General features: G+C 38.7%; 1 protein-coding gene across 3 annotated transcripts in view; it reads left to right on the top strand.

The window, feature by feature from the left end:
• The first annotated feature begins 9,984 nt into the window (after positions 1-9,984).
• adcy1a (adenylate cyclase 1a) overlaps positions 9,985-23,180 on the top strand; it is a 114,526-nt gene continuing 101,330 nt past the window's right edge. Inside the window, exons 1-2 of one of the 3 annotated variants that reach the window (XM_057352323.1) lie at positions 9,985-11,801; positions 16,832-16,981. In XM_057352323.1, the coding sequence (XP_057208306.1) occupies positions 11,172-11,801; positions 16,832-16,981 (780 nt within the window). In that variant the 5' untranslated portion in view covers positions 9,985-11,171. The remainder of the gene's footprint in view (positions 11,802-16,831; positions 16,982-23,180) is intronic. The other 2 variants (XM_057352322.1, XM_057352321.1) reach the window with 2 other exon arrangements.

Raw genomic sequence — 23,180 nt, 5'->3', positions numbered from 1 at the left:
AAACGGCATTTTAAAGGAAAATATAGGCCTGTTTTTATAACTTATTTATTGGTAAATACAGAGCAACGAGCAGCAAAGGTGCAAATTACAACGAAACGTTTTTCCCTTCATGATAAAAGGATAGCCTATAGCCTACGTATAGCCATTTTAAGCTAAATTGTCAAACGAAAATAAAAGGCAATTGATTAGGCTGTTTAATGCACATTTACGGATTCTCAATTACAACAAACTTGAAATGAAATAAAAACATTGTTCACACACAGTCTGGCTAACTGTGCAGAACGTATACATTATATGCAACACAAAAGCACTGGATATTTAGGTTATAATACGCTCCATACCACATCGAGCTGAGTTTCTTTATAGAAAAAACACGTGCTTTGTCGTAAGTAAAATAAATCATATCGAAATGAAGTTCTGTTTCTCAGTCTGTTGAGGCCGGCATGAGGAGAAACACCAGAGGCGTATTAAGACCTCATGGTGCCCCTGGGCAACAGCCCCAGAGGTGCCCCCCACCCACCTAACCCACACGCAGAATCCACTCATTAAAAGATTTATATATTAAAAGATTTCATAAGAATGAAACTCAGCAATTTACAATATACTATTTTACAAGAATTACACATTAACATGACACTTTTGTAGAATAGTAACACAAAAACAACTCTTTTCCATTAAGTATTTTTAACAATTAGGCCTACTGTAGTTAAGGGGCACCTGCTTTCTGTTGTAATGTTACATTTCAGGTTTTGATGTAGTGTAAAAAAATCACTAACATTTTTTTAACAGGTGTAAATGTTGTGCGTGCCACAAAGTGGGGGTACAGGGACACACACACACACACACACACACATTATATAGTTTGCAATGTATTCACATTAGGGGGACAATGGAACAATGTACAGATCTTTCAGGACATTGGGATCTTTAATTCACCAAAGTGGCATTCACCAGATTACAATGTATAGCAAGGTTATTCTAAAATAACATGAAACGTTATTGTTACTATTTTAACTGCTATACAGCTATTCAAACGCTCTTATTTAAGCACAGTATGTGTATATTCTTCTTACTAAACGATCACATAAGTACTAAGATAAAAGTGTACTCCACTAAAAAGGACACTATGAATTGATTGCTATAGTGATGCACCACCGTTCTTCACTTTCACTTTAAAACCCAGGTTTGGACCTTAAATAGTGGCCTTACCTCCACGTACTATTAGCATACATTATCGGCACTATAACATCTTATTTCTGACGCATGCCATGTATATATACACTTTATTAATCAGTGCTAATCCCCGCATTTTTAGTCGCCGCTACAACAATGCGCTCTGCACCGTTCCCGCTTCCATCTGTTTGAAGATTAAAGTGTACACGAAAGACACTCGCCTCATAACACTCACTTGTGATTGGCTGAATGTTAATTCACTCAAATCTATGTAACTAACCAGATAACATTGGCGGGAATGTTGGGGAGGTGTGTCGAAAAAGTGCGGAGGACAGAACCATTTTTATCTGAAAGTGGGGGTATTCCCGCACATGGTGCCACGCCTATTTAGCGCAGGTGCGTGACTTAAGTCTTAAAAATCAAACTTAAAACTCCCCCAATTGCCATATGGTTAATCCGCCTCCTCTGAGAAACACTCTCCTCCGAGGCGCGCTGCTTCAATAGCCTATACCAAATACTGCCTTCTTTTTATAGAGGTTGCTAAGTGATCACGTTTGTTAAAAACGTTTTGTATTTTGGGATGGTTATTTTGACGAGGCAGGCGAGGCCGCATTCACTTATCTCAGTTTTAGTTTGGGACTTATGCATAACAGCATTATGTAAGTGATTTTGTTTAAGTGTAAGTGAGTCCGAACCTCCCCTTTGCCTCTTTTTCCCATCACACATCAGATCGTAAAGACATTTATTTAGCCCGCAGCTGTTACATGCATAAAGGCCTTACACCGGTTGGCTTGTTAATAAGAATTTCTTGTCATTTAATCAGTTGTCAGCAAGAGGGTAGTGTTCCGACATTTAAAAACATGACCCAATAAAACAATTCAAAAGGAACGAAGAATATGGTCGGACCGCAGAGTCGAACTCCTGTCGTTAAAAGCGAGACTGTGCTGCTGCCACGCACGCGGTCCACTCCGCTACCGAGGCTGACAACTTACAAATATGAACGTACACAGAGTCATGAACGTACACACTCTCAAAAAGATGCCGTTTGTGCACCTATGATAAACGAAAAGGAGGAAAAACGTGCCCAATGGAAAAATATCACACAATGAAAGTCTAAACATGATTCGCAATAAAGTTAAAAACAGGAAACGTTATTCAGATCGACATTCTACTACACAGGTCTTTCTGTTCATTGGAGGGGCTGGACTGTGTAGAAAAGGCGCTGCTGATTTTAATATTATAGAAAACGCCGCATTTTATGGCGTCTTTGATACACGGAAGCGCCGTCTGCATGACCTGCCTTCCGTTTCCATCATACACCTTCCGTTTTCACTATACTCTCTCACACATACATACATTCTTCTCTTACATACATATATTTTCTTCTTACATACATTTATAATTTTTAATACTAAATGTATACTTTGAATACGTTTACATAAGAGCAAAATGTATAAATGTGTGCGTAAAAATATATGAATATAAGAGAAAAACGTTAGAATGTGCGCGTTAAAATATGTGAGCACAAGAGGAAAAATGTATGTGTGTGAAAGGAGAATGTGAGTGTGAAAGGAGAAATATGTATGTGTGTGAGAGGAAAAGTGAGTGTGTAAGAAAATGTGTGTGTGAGAGGAAAAATGTACGTGTGTGAGAGGAAAAGTAGTGTGTAGGAAATGTACGTGTGTGAGAGGAAAAATGTACGTGTGTGAAAGGAGAATGTGAGTGTGTGAAAGGAGAATGTAGTGTGTGAAAGGAGAATGTGAGTGTGTGAGAGGGAAAATGTATTGTGTGAGAGGGAAAATGTACGTGTGTGAGAGGGAAAATGTACGTGTGTGAGAGGGAAAATGTACGTGTGTGAGAGGGAAAATGTACGTGTGTGAGAGGGAAAATGTACGTGTGTGAGAGGGAAAATGTACGTGTGTGAAAGGAGAATGTGAGTGTGTGAGAGGGAAAATGTATGTGTGTGAGAGGGAAAATGTACGTGTGTGAGAGGGAAAATGTACGTGTGTGACAGGGAAAATGTACGTGTGTGAGAGGGAAAATGTACGTGTGTGAAAGGAGAATGTGAGTGTGTGAAAGGAGAATGTGAGTGTGTGAGAGGGAAAATGTATGTGTGTGAAAGTAGAATGTGAGTGTGTGAGAGTGCTAGAATGAATTTCGGCTTGTACGGCCCCTCATAGCCCCTCATACCTTTCTCTCTCTCTCTCTCTCTCTCTCTCTCTCTCCCTCTCTCACTGTCTTAATCTCACTCGCTCTGATCATTCTAATCGCTCTCTCCCTACCACTGTCCTCCTTGACTTTTCTCTTCTGTTTAGCTTCTTTAGCATTTTTCCAGCAATTCCCATATAGACTGTCTTTGTTTCACCACCCCATCTGTTTCCATGTCATCATCCTATCCTCTTTAGCATTACGGTTAAGAACTGAGAACCGTTTTTCTTTTCACTTTTTTTTCCATTACTTTCGTAAGCATGACATTTCAAGTTCTTTGTTTAGAGCAAAACTTGCATTCTTCAGCTGAATTAGACAGAACTTTGCACTAAATTATTCTGTCTGAACAGTGAATCTGCAGTTTCACATGAAATAAATGTTTTTGCTGAGTTGCGTTTGCAGTATAAATTGAATATGACACAGAGCGATCGGTGTAGTCTAACTCTTGAAACTATTTACAGTCCATTCATGCTTTATTTATGGGCATTTACTCTGAATCAAACCCAAGACCTTTGTAATGCTAACACAATATACCAATTAAGTTACAGATTTTTCACAGAAATTTGAAAGAAACTGAGAACTGTTACTGTGTTTTTAAGGTTTGTGAAACTGAAATCTGTGTTGTTCCTGACTATTTCTGTCAAGAAATCAGATTTGGAACCCCCCCAAATTTTCATGACTCCCTTCCCTTGCCTGGATGAGACTGGCGCTGTTGGTCGGCCAAACTAATGGACCATTACTCTAGCTTGGAGCTAACATTTAGCTAATTATGCTAATACCCCTTCATCAGTTCAGAGGGCCCTGCAGAGAGCAAAGCACCGTGGGTAATGTCACAACACCATTGTAAATGCTGCTTTAAGCACTGAACCAAAAAAAGCAAATAAATTGCTGCACTTATTCATTTGCTTTGTCACAAAGCTGATATGTTTAGGCTGAGTGCAGTGAAAACCTTTAGAGAGCACCTGCTCTCTCTTCAAACGTCAGAGCAGTAAAGATATACGTCAGGTTAAATCCATATGAGAAATTGTTGAAGACAAAGTGCCCTTTCACAGATATTTACCCCAGCTGCCCTTTTCATTATCATCTCAGTGATGTGCGTCTGTTGTCACTTATTGAAGATAAGCCTGGAGTCAACGATTTCTTCCCGCTTGAAGCAGATTCTCCATTAGGACACCTCTAATCCCAAATCCCACTGCAGATGGGTTTTAACTTGTCTGTTTACTGTAAACCTAAAGAATATGGGAATTACATTTATTTACATTTCTTTATTACATTTTCTGATCTCACTCTCTGTCGACTCATTGTCGACAGAGAGTGAGATCATAGAAATGAGTGAGCTGTGCCGAAAAATTAATGAGCCTTCAACAAATTCCCATGACTCCTCTTAAATTATAAATTTTTTCGTGGTGAACTCCAAAATGGATATTTAATGACAAACAGGTTGAAGATTAGCAGACAGGCATTCAGTTAATTAAGCAATGAGCTATTTCCACTCAAAAGCAGTTTCTTATGACATCTGTTAAAACAGAACAGCCCCTGGTCTCCCTGAATCTTGCTATTACACATCTTAAAGTTGTCTTTGCAGGCTCTAGGGGAAGGACTCTAGGATGAATGCTGCTGAAATTGGACAGCATGAGCACCGCAGCTAATAGCACTTGACTTTTATTCACTTTCACAAGTTCTCCTCGCAGATAATTAAGGTGGGACAGATAGTATGCGTATTTGGCGTGCTGTCCCGGGGCTAGGGTTCTGCGCTCGGCAAATATGATGTCAGTTGAGATGAGTTCCGGAAGACGTGCATGTAGCAGTCTTTAACAGTCCGCTTGGAAACAACACGAAGAAATCCGGTGTCACGTTTACATCGGTTACAATGAGAATTCTTAATTCTTCACGATCGACTTAACGCTAAATTCTTAAAGCCACACTTCGTAGTTTTTCTACCTTAAAATAATGTCTCTAAAATTATTTCAGTGGTAGAATAACTCTTAATCGGACGAATTCTACTGCCGCTGCTACCTGAGCAGCCTCATAGCGGCTACAACCACACTCCATAAGTTCTGTGTTCGGGTCGGTACACATAGCCTTGCCCATCCCCTGCCTGCAGAAGAGTACCACATGCAATGTTTCTGCATTCGCCAGTTCCATCAGCTTAGTAAGCAAATTCATGTGTATTGCGCTGTCCACAGGGAAGCTTAAACAGCGACATTATTTACAACACTGGTAACAGACAATTGCGCTTATAAACCACATGGGGGAGCCGTGAGCAAAAGTACCATAGTGTAGCTTTAAAAAAGATGTCAAGTTGGAATATCCACTAAACATGTGCATTTCCCATCAACCCAATTAAATGATGAACCCAATAAAAACTTTAATGAAGTATTGTTTGATGTCTGGCAATATGTCCTTCAGTACTCTTTTGGGATCCACTCGAAGGGAAGTGGATGCAATCACGGATGCTCATAAAGAAATCATTATCAGTAAGTGTACAATGGTGTTCACAAACTGTGCACCAGAGGATATACAAAGATTAAATATTTTCATCTTCAAATCCCCTTGGAAAAGTTAAAAGTTAAGGTGTTTAAAGTCATTGTTGTGAGGGTGGAGCGTATGAGTTAGCCGTGGCTTGTAGGTGGCTAAAGTGCCAGATTAAAGGTCATATTTGTGATGTTCGCAGTTAGGATTAGCTGTTTTTTCTCTTGAGACTTGCAAGTACGTTATAACACAAATCAACACTCACAGTGAAATGAGTCCCTGGAGTAAAGTGCTAGCACAAATTCACACAAACCCATCACATAAGAGCCGATGAAACTAATCCACTAATCCATCCTCGATCAAGTTCACCTGAGTTGAAATGTTTTCGTAAAAGATTGCGTGTCTTTGTAGTGTAACATAGTTTGAGTTTGTGTGTTCGGTAAAGGGCAAGCGCTGTGTGACTCATTCCAGAAACGCAGCTTCAGAACAGGAAGTGACCCGTGTCTGGTCAAAGGAAATCAGTGGGAAGTTTCTTGTTCAACTGATCCTTTTATTAAAGTGCCTTTAAAATTGTTGTGACATTCTGTAAAATTGTGACTCATTTGGTTTGATGTGTGTGTATGCAACTGGTAGAAAAACCAATAGCTCCATAAATGTCATATTGTTATTTTTTTAACTTTTTGTGACATCAAAGTCTTTAAAGGGACAATTTAGAGATCTTAGCGATATCTAGTGGTGAGGTTGGAAATTGCAGCCAACGGCCACTCTTCCCCCTCCCTTTCGAAGCACTACGGCAACTGACACGGGACAAATATGTCATCACGATTTTCATTTCTTTGCTGAAGGAGATAACACATTTACGAAACACGCTCTGTAGAGCAGTTTGTCCGTTTACCATGGCCCAAAACCACATGGCAAGGGACAAACGCTGTTTGTAGATAGAAAAAGCTCTTTCTAAGGTAATAAAAAACATAACGCGTCATTATGTAAGGACTTTATACACCTCTGAAGACATTGTTATTTATATTACATTGCATTTCTGTCAATAGATCCTCCAAAAAATTACAAACTGGACCTTTAAGATTATAAAAATGCACTTCCGCCCTCTAGTGGCGATCCTTCCTTTATGACGTCAGTAAGACGGCTTGGGCAGAACATCAGTTGACTCCTCCCCTTCAACTGTCAGACTGCTGCCAACTGTTTTTATACATCCATTCAATTTGCAGTGAAAAACACAAGCCACACCAACTATTTTTCTCATTCGACATTCCATTTTACTCTAAAATACGTCGGAATACTGAAGTAAAGACGTTTGCCACTTTCAGTTCATCACAACTAATGTAAAGCTTAGTGGCTGTGTCAGGCTTTTACATCAAAACTTTACCTCTACCAACTCTACCCACCTCAACTCTCATTTTACGTAATGTTTGTATGTGTACGTATATAATAAACTTAGACCATTTCTTCATACAGGAGGGGACTAGGGAGCTCCCTTATTCAGTTACTATGGAAACGCAACCCCTGCCCACCAACCAGGAGACGGAATGGAGGTTCCAAAATGCAAGCTGTCATTGTGTGTGTATCTGCTTTCTTGCGGTATATGTGTGCGTGTGTGTGTGTTGTTACATTCCAAATATAATACAAAGAGACTGGTGCGTGTAAAGCTGTCTGTTCTCATTTCTCTGCTGTCTCTCTTACTCCTGAGATGCATACACACGCACGCACGCACAAACACACACACACACACATGCACACACAGCGGAGCTGCTTGGATGCAGATGTTCTGAGGTGTTCATCTGATTGACTGCTATTCTTAGTCTCTCCACTCACAAAGGCCCTGGCAGAGAGGAATACATATAGATGAAAGGGAAAAATGTGTTAGCATATGCGTGTAGGTGTTAAAAATGCACGGCTCCTGCCACCAGTAGGTAGCTGCACTCAAAGAGAGCGTGTCTGTGTGCACGGGAGAAATTGAGAGAGAGAGAGAGAGAGAGGGAGCAGGTGAGAGGTAGATCAATAAAAAGCTAATCTTTGACAGCAGGATGCTGTAGAAGCAGGGGACCTCTCTCTCTATCGCTCTCTTCCCTTTCTTCCTTTTTTTGCATCTTTCTCCACCCCTTTTCTTATCTGTCCATTTTTAGCTCCTGCTGTTAAGACTGGCACAGTGACATGAGCATTAGCTGAGTCTCACTCACCTGTATGAAAGTGTTTTAACATCACCGACAAAGGCCTCAGTAATGCACTAAAAATAAAGAAACAGTTGTTGTGTTTTAGAGAAATTCTCACAGGGAATCATACAGCACCAGAAACATCTGTTTACTTGTCAATTCATCTACAATGTCATCCATCCATTTTTTTCTTTTAATTTGTGCAGCTGTTGGTAAAAGTAAATCCTGAGTTTATGCTTATAATGCAATTGTAAGATTTTATCAAATTAAACGCTTATTCATTACAAGATTTTTAAAAGCAGTATCCTGCGGTGTGTAATGCAAGGCTGACGCTTAAATTCACAGGGCCCGGGACGGAATTAAAATAGTGAAAGCCGGCACCCAAACACTCTGTGGAAAGATTCTCATCACAGGGCCCAATTGACCACATCCCCACTGACAACGGTCACATGATGAGAAAAACAACCAAATCTCACCTATTGACCCCACATAATATTTTTGCAAGCATGTTTTGTTTTTAGTATTTAAAATTAATACAAATAAACAAAAATGTGCATTTCCTGGCATTAGTCAGATAGACCCCTACCCAAAAAGCACGGTAGCAACAAAACGACTCTGTGTGACAATGAATGATCAATAACACTTTAAAAAATCAATCACTCAAACATCAAGTGCACTGTAGCAAACAATGAGCCATACTAGAGTAAAAAAGTGCAATATAGTGAACAAAATAAATCAATAATAAGAACCGATCATTATATAGATGAAGTTAAATTAACAAGTTAAAACACAGAATACAGAATACCGTGACAGATATTGAATAAGAATTTGTAACAGTTAATGAAAGCAGTTTAAAATAGATTAAATTAAGGAACAGATGAGTTTGAGGTTAAATTCACCATGCTGACAGCCTGTGGTCATTTTAGATGGTTATGAGGATGGATGAGATGAGCAGTGGAACAGCTCTACTGGCATCAAGGGCATAGACGGCATGTTGTGGCGCAATCAAAAGCAGGCCATTCAAGCAAGACGCCCCAAAAATATACATGAACTGAAACAGATTTTGAGAGATGGATTAAAATAACTTCTAACCGCCCCGCAGGTCTAATCAGCATGACAGAAAGTGTTTGGTTGTGCTAGTGAAGGAAGCACAATGTTGTACGCTCCAGCCTGCAAAGGAAGAAAAACAGGAGTGTATCGCTTACTGTAAACCTTGATTTGATTTGATCCTTTAATTATCACGTTTATGAGGATCTCAGAGGTGCTAACAATTACATATGCTGATCGTTTTGACAGCCACCATTATGTTAGGTGTCAGCTCAGCTTATGTGAGATATCTACTGAGCATGAAGAAGTTGGGCACAATAAATACTAAACAGTCATGAATAAACAAAGCTATAAAACACAGATGTTACTAGAGGAAGGAATTATCACAATCCTAACAGCATTGTTGTGACTTTTAGGTATATGCAATCAGGGCTGGACTGGGACGTTAATTTGGCCCTGGCATTTTTGACCAGCTTCGGCCCTCCACCATTTTTGTCGACGGGGGGAGGGGGGGAGGATGGGGGGGTGTCTGTGTGAGTGGTATGTTGTGCTGCTGTCATTGCCTTTCTTGCATACATGTGCGATGTGTAATTGCGTTCGCGTTCCGTGCGCCCGATTCACACTTCTAATCCGTCCGTCTCTCTGGCCCATGCGTCCGTTTCGGCCCAAAAAGTACATCGGCCCACCGGGAAAATGCCCGGTATGCCCGATGGCCAATCCAGCCCTGCATGCAATTTTAAAGGCGATTCGTGTAATTCAGTGTTTCTCTGCAAAGGGGCCAGGGCCCACTAGGGGGCCTCGGCAATCTTCCAAGGGGGTCTCAAGATGACTTTTATTTAAAATAAGACCATACAATCATTTAAACAAGATAAACAACTTAAATTAATACATTTTATTCTTTGTGTAATGAATATACATCTTTCCATGCCAGAAGCGCTTAAATATTTTACAGGGTAGCTGTTAATGAAGAGGCCTTCAAATCTTGTTGTGGACAATAGGGGCGACCTCTTGACATCTAGGCTTCTGATTTAAATGGACGGTGTCTTTTTGATGCCTACTCATCCCATGTTACTCAGACTGTTTCTGGGTTATCTGTGTTGTTCTATTTTTGGTTTAGGGTACAAGCGAGCCTAAACCGCTCTCTTGACGGATCAATTAACCCCAGCCAAACGAATACAAGATAGTCATCATCAATGGAAACGCACGCACACCTCCTCAACCCCATTGTTCCAACGTAAAAATCCACTTAGGCACCCGGCGGTAATCAATTTAGCTGCAGATGCGCGGGAATAAAAGATGAATGCGATCTGTAATCCGCAACACCTGCTCCGCCGTCGGATCGGTAACGGCACTCGGCGCGAGCTCAAACGGCACTCCAAACAAAGGCTTGAGCAGGAATTAAAGCGCTTAATTAAAAGGCCACTGATGCGCGCCTCTCATCAGTATGCTATTTATAACCGCGCTTCAGCTCGGCGGGGAAGACTCCCGGGTTATTTCTGTTTTATTCATTTCACATCTAGTGTCACACGCACGCACGTCAAAAGTAAAGCATATCGTTTGCTCATTTAATAAACAAGATCATCGCGCGCGGAGACTGTCCTATATGCTTGCCGTTTTTTTCCATTGAAGATGCGCCCCCGTCAGAGCTGTCTTATCTTTTTTTGAGGATTGCGAGACGTGCCTGGTTTCTCAATCTCGGGCTGATATTGCGCAGGCGTGATCCGGACGCGGTGCTGAGATGCAGCTGTGGGATTCGAAGAGGGGAGTCCCGACTCTGCGTTGTCGATGTTAACCTCTGTCTGGGGCCGAACAAACGCCGCCGCTACGGGTGGTCTGTTCCCCGGAGACCGCCTTGAAGAGGGAGGAGAGAGAGAGAGAGAGAGAGAGAGAGGGAAAAGTGCCGTCTGCGCTTTTGCCATCGCCGCGCAGCACACGACAGTCACCAACCTGTGGATGGTGGCGCGCGCTGCGGATTAGACACAGGACAGTCTCGCGCTGCAGTCAGTCTCCACGAGCCCATCTCGAGTACCGTAAACTGTTTGTTGACAAGAAAAGTGCTGGACATGCGGTGGTTGTGAAGAGTACGCGCACGGCTCTGGCTGTATGAATGGCCCCGCTATGGAGGAAGTTCCGTTTCCCAGAGTCCGCACACGGCGGAGGAAAACTCGCTTCCTGGCCGTCACGTGCGAGGACGAGTTTGACTGCAAGGAGCTCGAAACTCTCTTCCAGAAGTACAACCTGAAGCTCGAGCAGACCGCCACGCTCAAAGCGCTGGCCATCCTCATCCTCGCCGCGTCGGCGCTGGCGCTGGTTGAGCTCCTGTCAGCCGGTTCTCGCTTCACCGTGTCCAAGGGCTCGCACCCGGTTCACTGCGTCATTTTCACCTCACTCTTCATCGTTACCAACGTCAAATATCTACAGGTCACGCAGCTGCAGCAAATCGCGAGGCTCGCGCTGCTTTTCAGCTTCACCTTCGCGCTTCTCTGTTGCCCGTTTCCACTCGCGCTGGGTCACAGCGCGCCTCAAGGGACGCAGGGCGCGCAGGGGCCCGATGCGCCGAGCACAACACCTGAGCAGGGTGTTTGGCAGCTGATGCTTGTTACGTTCGTTGCATACTCTCTGCTACCGGTAAGGACGCTCTTGGCTGTTTTGTTTGCCATCCTGGTGGCCGCGTCCCATTTCATCGTGACGGCAACGTCGGTAACGGCCCGGAAACCTCACGTGTGGACACCGGTAAGTTTTGTCATGTAACTTTTCATCCGTAACACTGGTGTATTTAGAATATGTTTTGTAACTCTCACTAAAACTTTCAACTTGCTTCATCGTGCATGAAGATTATAAACGCACCGCGCACGCACTGCACGTTAGTGTGAAGAGCAGCGGGAGGGTCAATTTGGTTTCAGCACCACTATGAATGTACAGCTCCTAAAAACCCACATTAAATGGGCAATTGGGTGAAAATGTCAACCTTACCATGAAAAATTGTAGTTTTTACCAACGGTTTTACTATGATAACAGCACAGATATCAACATTTGGTGGTTGAAATAACCATGTGAGGTCTCTCTTCAAGTTTTAAAAGCATTTGTTTTATTTGTAGTGCATGATTTTTCATAGTCAGGTAAGTGCCATTTTCAGGATTGTCACATCCGTAATGGTACATATTCCTCATAAATGGACACATGAAAATTAAAATAAAGTAACTATTTTATGTTCGATATGTATTAATATATGTATTATTGCTTCAGTTTTGTGCATTTTAATTCACAGAAATCCAACAAAGTTTGTCGTCTCCCACAAACCGTGTCCTTTTTTTTGTCACATCCATAACGCACGTTTATTTCCCTTTCTTAAAACAACAAATTTGTTCATAGACTGACATTTTTCTTAGACCATAGATACCCTTGTAATAGTTCTAAACATGCTCAAAAATTACATTTAACATAAAATAAAAAAAATGATGAGCACCCCAACATATTTCATCATGTAACCTCTATGCCACTGATTTACTGTGACACTTTCACATCGTTCACTACCACATACCTCCTCACTGGGTGTTAAATGGTGTTTGTGACAAACGAGACTCGTACAGCAATTAAATCTTCAGTCAGAAACCAAACCCGTGAGACCAGAACTAGATATGATGACCTGCTGAGCCTTGATTTTATTGAAAAGATTGATGGAGTGCCCTAAAATCTAATCAAATGCTTCAAAGACCTTAAGCAGAGTGGATAGACATACACTCATTAAAATCAACTCATCTAAAAACATCAAAACGTCACTTCACATTAAAGCAGGGGCATCACAGGAGTACATTGAATATACAGTATTTCATTATTTTGCTCTAAATCTCGAGAACACTTCGCATCTAGACACAAGTGCCATCGTTCATACGCTGAGTTAATGAGTTTTTTTCCACAACATCTCACACAAACTGTCATAGCACAACTTTGATACAACACCGCATATTTAAAACACAAGATGCTCAGTCATATATCTGTCTCTCATATAACTCTGAAAGGCTTTATAGCGTTGCACAATCAATAATTACCAATCAATAACCAATACCCATTAACCTAGCTGGCCACTTTTTTTAGCCTCGTAACCTAATTTACTAGCCTCGTAACCTTGCTGGGGATTTCTAATAATGCCAAGGTTGCATCCTCTTAAGCTATTCAGCAAAAGGCCTTCACTTTTTTCACAAAGGACTTGTTAAAAGAATATGTGGACCAGTAGAAAGAAGTCTGAGTAATCTAATTTTCTGTTGTTCTATGAATGAACAATGCAAAGCCCTTAATAGGCTGCTGTTTGAATTGGCATCTCTTAAAAGCTAAGCAATTGCTGATTCTCTCACAGGGGCTGAGACTGAGAGATTCACATGTTGAGGATTGTGTCCGTCTTTGCACTGGAGTTTATCATATCTCGATGGTTTGAAAAAATGCGTGACCCGTCACAAGGTCCCCTACTGTCCTGCACACTATTGCTCCATACACTCCACACAAACAAGCATGTTGGATGCAAACTGTATATGTAACAAATCCACCAACCCTCACCTTTAAACTTAACCCTCACGCAAAACTAATTTTTTTAAATAAACATCATTTAGTTTGATTTATAAGCTGTTTTCCTTATGGGGACCCAAAATGCTCAAAAATTACTATCTCTCTGGGTTTACCTGGACACATACAAAAACGTTTCACGTTAGACGTTCCATAGAGATTTTTATACTGCACTGTAAATGTGTATATTTTATACTTAGTATGATTTATGAGCTGTTTTCCCCATGGGGACAACAAAATGTCCCCATAAGGTCAAAAATTACAGGTATTACAATCTTTGCAGGGACGTTACATTAGGGTGACCCATTTTTAAATTCCAGCAACCCTGGATTAACTGTATGGAGGACTAAACCTGCAAAAATTATAAATAAATAAATGTATAAATAAATAAATATATAAACAAATAAATGTAATAATATGAAAATAAATAAAGGAATGAATGGTTTGATAAAACAAAATAATTCGTTTTAGCTATTATTGATCTTAGCTTTAACTTTTCTTTTCATTTTTTAAATTGATTTATTATTTTTTGTGTCCATTTTTTAATTATTTTTAATTATTATTATTATTATTTATTTTTAGATTATTTTATTTATCATTTCCTTTTATTTTTACATTTGTTTATTTATACGTTTATTTATTTTTATATTTATTTATTATCGCATGTATTTATTTCCACTTTTATTTATTTATTCTTGAATTTATTCTTACTTTTCTGTCTTGTATGATAATTAGATGGGTTGGTCTTGCCTACTATTGGTTCAGCGTAGATTGAAGCGTTTGATCGATTACTCTTGACTTGTTTTGGACTAACGTCACGTCACTCACTGATCGTTTGCTTCGTGTATAACGTTAAGTAACTATGTCGTGCGCACAATTAGCTAGAGAGTTACAGCATTTAGCCAATGAAGTCGATAACCATGCATCAAATGACTATGTGTCATTCAGATTAGATGCATTTATTGATGATTTATTACAGATTGACGGCGAGATAAATGACAAAGTTCTCCCTCGGTTGTTAGCCTCTTTGCAGCACATTCAAAGTCTGTGCGAGTCAGAGGGTGCTATGGTGGCGTTACAGTTCAACTGGTGAAAATCATAAAGCACAAAATGTAATAAGGTTTAACTACACAGATGAGCTTGTAAACCGAAGTCGCAAGCTAACGCTTTGTCAAAGTGATAGTTATAAGCAGCCTTTCGGTTAGAAAAAGCGTAAAGATTTAATGTAACATGATGTAACATAATGTAAATGAATTGAGACATAGTGAACTTAAGTCACAAGTTAACACGGTAGTAATGAGCATCGTTCTTTCACTACAGGGGCCATCAAATGGAAACCATTCCTTCTAAAAAGACGTGGTTACTAAACGGTACTCGTAAACTACATTCCATAAGAGATAAATAACACAGAGGTCACAAGTTAAGACGGGCATATTCCCTTGATTCATCCAGCTGCATATTGTTGTGTGACATCTTGATATTATTGCAAAGATCCGCAGCAGCTAGCATTGCGAAATAGCTTAGTGTGATTGTTACCGTAGTGACACGCTGCCTCGCTTTATTGTATGGGTACGAATCCCGTGTCAAATCGCTTTATTTATTTTTTCACCTCGCTTCAGCCGTTACGGGCGATCATACCAATAATTTGCAATCTTAACAAGAATGTCAAAATCATGTAACAAGAAAGTCTGTGTTTATTAGACATCTTAATATCAAGTCGTCTTGTGCTTTCAGAATCGACGAATCTGCTGAGGTCGTTCATGCACCTCTTTGGCAGAGGACCTGTAACCGGAACTTGGTCACCACCTTAGCACCCCCTGACTCGCACAGATTTTGAAGAACTTTGTCATTTATCTCGCCGTCAATCTGTAATAAATCCTCAATAAATGCATCTAATCTGAATGACACATAGTCATTTGATGCATGGTTATCGACTTCATTGGCTAAATGCTGTAACTCTCTAGCTAATTGTGCGCCCGCCATAGTTACTTAACGTTATACACGAAGCAAACGATCAGTGAGTGACGTGACGTTAGTCCAAAACAAGTCAAGAGTAATCGATCAAACGCTTCAATCTACGCTGAACCAATAGTAGGCAAGACCAACCCATCTAATTATCATACAAGACACAGAAAAGTAAGAATAAATTCAAGAATAAATAAATAAAAGTGGAAATAAATACATGCGATAATAAATAAATATAAAAATAAATAAACGTATAAATAAATAAATGTAAAAATAAAAGGAAATGATAAATAAAATAATCTAAAAATAAATAATAATTAAAAATAATTAAAAAATGGACACAAAAAATAATAAATCAATTTAAAAAATGATAAGAAAAGTTAAAGCTAAGATCAATAATAGCTAAAACGAATTATTTTGTTTTATCAAACCATTCATTCCTTTATTTATTTTCATATTATTACATTTATTCGTTTATATATTTATTTATTTATACATTTATTTGTTTATAATTTTTGCAGGTTTAGTCCTCCATATAACTGTCCATTTAATAGAAATAAGCAAAAATGTATTCATCTAACAGCAACATATCGCTGCCGTCCTTCTGAAACCTTGTATCTCCATATTTCATGATTTTTATTTTGTGCCATATATTATTATTAGTCACCCATGTTTAAAAAGTGCTTATCAACACAGTATTTAATTATTTAAAACATTTTTATTCTATGAACAACAGTGAATTTAGACATCCGAGGTTTCAGAAGGACAGAGACGATATTACATTTTAAACCAAAAATATTGTATTATTCCACAGAAAGGGACACGGGTTTGAAACAATGTTAGTAAGACATATGATGAGTAAATGACATAATGTTGGGATGCGTATTCCTTTAGCATTACAGTAAATTCACCTTCACGTTTGAATGATAGCCTATATTTCATATATTTTAATTTGAAGAGATGTTGCATATTTAATAGCTATGTACATCTAACGTACGTTTTACATGTCATGCTAAAACCACAATATCATGCATCTCTAGTGATCTCGTGGGGGTCATGACCTCAAAGTTGACAATCTCTGCTATACAAAATGCCACTTTCAATCACCGAAAGTTTGTATTCAGTCAACAATGCTGTAAATGTCAGAATCTTTCTCCATGGTCCAATAAACAGAGATGGTCAAGGCCTCTGCTCACTCACACACAAAGACCCAGTTATCTCTCTCTCTCTCTCTCTTGTAGCTGGTAGCGAATGCGGTGTTGCTGTTCGGTGTAAATCTGTCGGGCGTGTTTGTGCGAGTCCTTACTGAGCGTGCCCAGAGGAAGGCATTTCTACAGGCCCGGAACTGCATCCAACAGCGCCTGCAACTAGAGGACGAAAACGAAAAACAGGTCAGAATCACACAACAAATGCAAACACGTACATAAGGACAACACGCAAACACAAAGCAGCTAGTTTTTGATGAAATAATCAGGTATTTAATTTCTCCCTGAAGTTACAGTTGCAGTTTGACAGGTAATTACCTTGCAATATTGCTTTCATTCCCCTCTGACTAGCTTAAAGGTCAAGCTTTCTCTGCAAACACTAGCATATGCAGATACACATACAGACGTACACACACACACACGCGCACACACACACACACACACACACGCACGCACGCACGCACGCACGCATGCACGCACCCCCACACAAACACATATACAGTACGACACATAACAACAGTTATGAGCTGGAGTTAAAAATGAGTGATTTCATGTGGTACTCATGCTGTTTACATATACACTTATTATATTATTCATCACCATGGAATTCTATGGATCAATCTCAGCAGTTTTGAGATATTGAGCTTTTGCAAGTTTTTGCATTACATAAAGCAAAAATAATATGGCAAAAGGTCTCTTTCATACATGAAAAGACAGCGAGCTTAAATGTATTTTAAGTGTAAAATATCTAATTCCTATTGCATTTGTAAATGGGGATTTTTGAAACGCAGATAGAACCGTACATATTTTGAAAAATCACTTTCTGCTTGGAAATATAGGTAAGAACCTGGACGTTATTTCACAGAAAGTGGGACAGGTGAAAAGGCTTTGTCTCTAGAGATAAGTTAGGCTAAAATACCATGCAACTGTTTATGTAAATTGTCAAATATCTTTGTAAATTGTAATTAATTGTAATTAAGTCTGCATCAATTAAATTATTGACTATTTGACCTTTAAGTCTTAATTTAAGAACTTAATTTAAAATAAGAAAACTAATAAAAAATAGGGGTCATAGAAAATTGATCCTGATTGGTCCTCTTGTGTGCATTCAAAGTGCTGATGAACTCACAAATAGAACCTTATACAACCAAGTTAGAGGTTGTACATTTTTGTTTTCTAAAAAAGTCCTAGAATGAACTTAAATAAAAAAAACACCACAGAATATGAATGTGTAAATAACTAAGTTTTGATAAAAATGTCAGATAAAACCTTATAATTCTAAGGCATGCATTGTAGCCCATCAACTTTTTTATTAATTCAGTTTTCATCTTAAAAATATAGGCCTGCCTTTGTGGAACACTGTGTGAAATGTTTAAAGAAATATCCTGCCCATTTTCACAGAGATGGCACTAGATCAATGGCATTTAAAATTGTTATATCATCCAGTCGAGTCTTTTTTCACACATACTGTATTTAGTTTCATTTAAATATAAATAAAATAAAAATAAATTTGTGTACATTTAGTCTACCCAAGAAACAATATTACATTATCCAGATTGTAGAAAAGACAAATCAATTCAATCGATTACATTTTTAATCAAATTAATTACATATTATGCAATTGATTATTACTTAATAAAGCCCCCAAAAGAAGACAATTAATACATGAAGTTTTTTGTGTCCAAAGAAAGCACTGAATAGACATTGCAGTATAGACAATATATTGTTGTTTTATTGATATACTGTATAAGCCTATCACTTGCCTACAGTCCACAGCAATCCATTCAATAAGTTTTGACAGTATTTTTGATGATGACTTACTGACTCACAGGACATTGTATTGCATGTCTCAGGACCCTTATTCTGTTCTGTTCTGTTTCATTGCACTTAAAGTCCCCGTGAACCGGAAGTTGCGATTCCGTATTCTGACACATTTCCGAGTGAAAAGGAATTTCAAAGGAGAATAGGAATTAGTGGGCATGGCTTGTGTTTTTCACTGCGAATTGATTGGATGTGTAAAACAGCTTTTGCATTGATTTTGAAATGAAGCTGGCAGCAGACTGAGAGTTGAAGGGGAGGAGTTAACGGATGCTCCAGCCAAGCCATCTAATTTACGTCATTTGAGATGGACAGTCATTTCAGGCCGGAAGTGCATTTTCAGATTTTAACTGCAGAATATAAGAGTACATGAATTTAAAACAGAAAATGACCCACATTGATAAGCTATATAAACGCTGCAATATTTCATAAAAAAAATGAATTGTCATTTTTAATTTCACTGGGTCTTTAAACATCCTGCATGAAGGGTTCCTAACTCATTCTGTACAATTTGTTCTCTGCAGCAGTGATTTGGTGTTTTCTTTAGTCTGTAGTACAAAATTCCCTATTTTGGAATGATGTACAAGGCCTTGATTTATTGCATTAATTAAGCAGCATCAGGTTGCAGCAGCATTACAAATATTTAACCCCAAATATGTTTCAAAAACTGAATTTCCATCAACTTCCAAGAGACTTGAATCAGGCAAAACTGATTGTTATACTCTCTGTTATCATATTTGCGGGATGACATTTCTGGAAAACTTTTTTTGCTCATTAGCACATGCACATGTCTGCACTTAAAGTTTTTCTTCTAGAGGCTAGCTGCACTATCAAACTTTATTTCTCCTTCATCTTTAGCTGTCATTGTTGATTATATCATTGACAAAGAAGGTGAATCAAATAGCAACATTAGCATAACTTATCTCCCTCGCTGAGCTCTGGGTAGATTGCAGTGGATAATTACTGAAGTACTGAAGTGGACGGGCATAAGATGCAAAACACACGCATACAAACTAAAGCAGAGAGGACACTTCCCCCTTGTTCCTTGGCGACTGAAATTGGTTATAATTGTTTGCACATGACTCATCTACTTCCCACCCGACAAACTCCCTGAATAGAAGGTAACACCACCCACTCTATACATCACACCAATCTGTAGCGCACAACTCTCTCCCTGACATATATACATACACACTCATATGCATGCGTGCACAGTGGGTGAAGAGATATGAACCAGTCTGTTATCTTCAAAATCAGCATACACAGAAGATCTTTAATTTGGAACTTGAGTATGCTTATGTTAACGCTAATGCACATTCAGCAAGAAGGGCTGATGTATTGATATCATAAGCAGTGTTGGGTGTAACTAGTTACTAAGTATGTAGTTACTGTAGTTTAATTACTTTTCCTTTGAAAAGTAAAGTAAGGGATTGCTCTAATTTTTCTGTAATTTAATTACAGTTACTTCTGATGTAATTAAACTAAATATTTTGTGTAATATGTGTGTGTGCAATAGTGGAATTGACATAAAAATTCAAAGTCTAACTTTAAAATCCGTGCTTTAATGTTTAACTCTCACATTTGTAATACTTTGGTCAGTTAATAATACTACTTTATGTAGTTTAATATTATTTATTTGAATGAATTAAAAGAGCCGTTTCATGTCTATCCTTGAATCACTTAACTAATCAAGGTTGATATTATATATAATGTAATTAGTAATAAGTAATTAAATACTTTTTGGAGAGAGTAATTTGTACAGCAATCTAATTACACTATTGAATATGTAATTAGTAACTAATAATTCATTACTTTTTCAGAGTAACTTGCCCAACACTGTTCATAAGTATGGAGGTAGTTTAGTGTACAGTAAGTCCTTTAGGGTGCATTCAGTCATTTTTTCCTTATTAAAAAGTTTAACCCTTAAAGAAAGAGACATGAAATGCAAACTACATTCACGTCAGTAGCCTAATAAGAGCTCTTTTATTTTACATGAAGAGGCTCACCTCATGGGGGCCATCATGATGAGGTCCCATGGCCAGACAACTCTTGCTTTATCTTGGTATTTCCTTGTTTCAAACAATTTCTCTCACATTAGGAATAGTGTATTTATACAATAGCATTGGTAACTGAAACTGTTGCATGATACTGCATTCACACCGCTAGTTTTCAAAAACACAGAATTAATGAATTGTGAATACATTCACTGTTTTAAGGGGGGTTGTCCTGTGTTGCTAACTAACTGGTAGCTGAAGCAGTTACATATTTTCCCATAAAGTACAAGAAGAGACATTACATGCAATTAGACGAAAAATTCACAAGTTCAATTAACACTTAAGGTTAGCCTGACAAATGCTAATTGCTAACAATCCTCGACGAACTCTAAAAGAAAGTTATTACAATACTTTGTCCACTTGCAAAGGCATCCAAATATGAAGCTGATGTAATACATGTTCATAACTTTTAATAAAGAATATATAACAGTCAGTGCAAAAGGTGAGGCAATTTACGGCAGTGCTGCTAATGCTACAAACTCTCAACTCAACTGTCAAAGTCTAGTGACAAACTGACCAGTTGGGGTTTTTACACAAGTGGCTTGGCATGTTGAGGTTTGCTCATCAAGAAAGCATTTATCACCTGCTTTTAGCAACGCATGGCTTGGCAATGGACTGTATGCGTTTCCACGGAAACATACCTTTGCCATGCCAACCAACTCCAACGCTTGGAACTGTGATCTCGCACAGAGATTACCCATTTTGCAGTTATCAGAGAGTTCATTAGATTAAAAGCTTACAGACAACAGAAGTGGACAGCTTTCAACTAACTGTAACCAATACAATGGTAACCTTGTTTTTATTGGGTGGATGAATCAGAGCCACTGGTCAAAAGCTGTTTTATATCAATGTGTTGAACTGAGAAGTTTATTAATAAAAAAAGGATATATAAGTATACTCAGTGTTGGGGGTAACGCGTTACAAGTAACGTGCGTTACGTAATCATATTACTTTTTTAAGTAACGAGTAATGTAACGCAGTTACTTTATAAATTTACACATCAATACTTGAGCTACTAAAAGTAAGCTACTTACTTTTCAGTCTAATCATTGATTTATATGAACATTTAAACTGCAGAAGTGAAATTCTGAATTAAAAGTAGTGTAGACATGATCGCTCATGCTTGCGCAGAAACAGTCGCTAGTCAGACATAAGCAGTGTTACCATGTCTGCAGTGCTGCAGTGTTCCGGCTTCATTTTGTTACGCAAATCTGGCAACCCTTGACACAGCGATGGGAGGCCAGAGCTCAGATGTGGAGCTATAGTGTGGCCGCACTCGCCACCATAGACAAAATGCCTGCAAATGCCGGTCATGCTCAATAGACAACTTTCAGATCGTGAAATTAGCGCGAGTCACAAGTCGCAGCAGCAATCAATTGTCCTGCAAATGCCGGTCATGTTTGGAAGATTACTTTCAGATGGCGAAATTAGTGCAAGTCATGACACGCAACAGCAATCAATGGTCTCATGCATCGTGAATGTAAACATAAGCTGTGTTCGACTGTTTGTGGCGCTGCACGCACAGACAGATCTGCAGATTTAAATGGGCATGGTCACTGTTAGAAGAAGGGTTGGGGAGCACGGGAGAAAGAGAGGAAACAACTGTCATCTGTTAGTCTCCTCAACAAATACCAGCATATATACAACATAATATGTTAAATGTCATTTTCCACTCAAAATAATATTATATTATATTAGTAATATATTATATATTAGATTAATCATAATTTCATATAACACTATCGAGTTGTTTTGGCTCAACGAAGTGCTCAGCAATGCAAAGAGGATCTGTCATATCCCTTATATATTACTTTATTAAATCTAAAAAAAAACACCCATATTTGCCGGCCAAAAATCCTCCTTTTCCCACACAGTGATATACGACTGGAAACTCTGCCGACTCTGCCGTCCCAAAAGCTCTTGTGCAACTAGCCGCGCTGTCAAAACACAATAAATATGGAGAGTGACACCGAAGTTAGCAGTGTCAACAGTAGGCAGAGCTCCGATGAGGTGGAGGACTACTGGTCAGGAAATATTTGAAATGTGTTTTAAAATAAAGGTGTGTTATAGGCTATATTGGATTGTTAAATGTTAAAATAAAGGTGTGTTATAGGCTATATAGGATTGTTAAATGCTTTACAAGGTTAAACACTAAAGAACAGCAAAGTCTGGAAAAGTATGAGCATCAGTTAGGTGAGAAAAGTAACGCAAAAGTACTTTCAGTTACTTTCCACAAAAAGTACCCAAGTACCGTATTTAGTTACTTTTTTATAGAGTAACTCAATATTGTAACTAGTTACTTTTAAAAGTAACTTTACCCAACACTGAGTATACTATAGTGTTTATGAGATAAAACCTTGGTTCAAGTTAGTGACGAAAGCCCAATGTCTACTCTGATATTTTTAGAGTTCTTGTGAATTTTTGTGGGAACCAGTAGAAAAAAGTTTGGTCTGGTTAGACGGACATTTACTTTTTCATTTTTCTTCAGCATATGCTGGTTTGGTATGTTTTGA

This window comes from Triplophysa rosa, linkage group LG15, assembly GCF_024868665.1.
Source record: "Triplophysa rosa linkage group LG15, Trosa_1v2, whole genome shotgun sequence".
Classification (NCBI taxonomy): domain Eukaryota; kingdom Metazoa; phylum Chordata; class Actinopteri; order Cypriniformes; family Nemacheilidae; genus Triplophysa; species Triplophysa rosa.
This window is presented reverse-complemented; position numbering and strand designations above follow the sequence as displayed.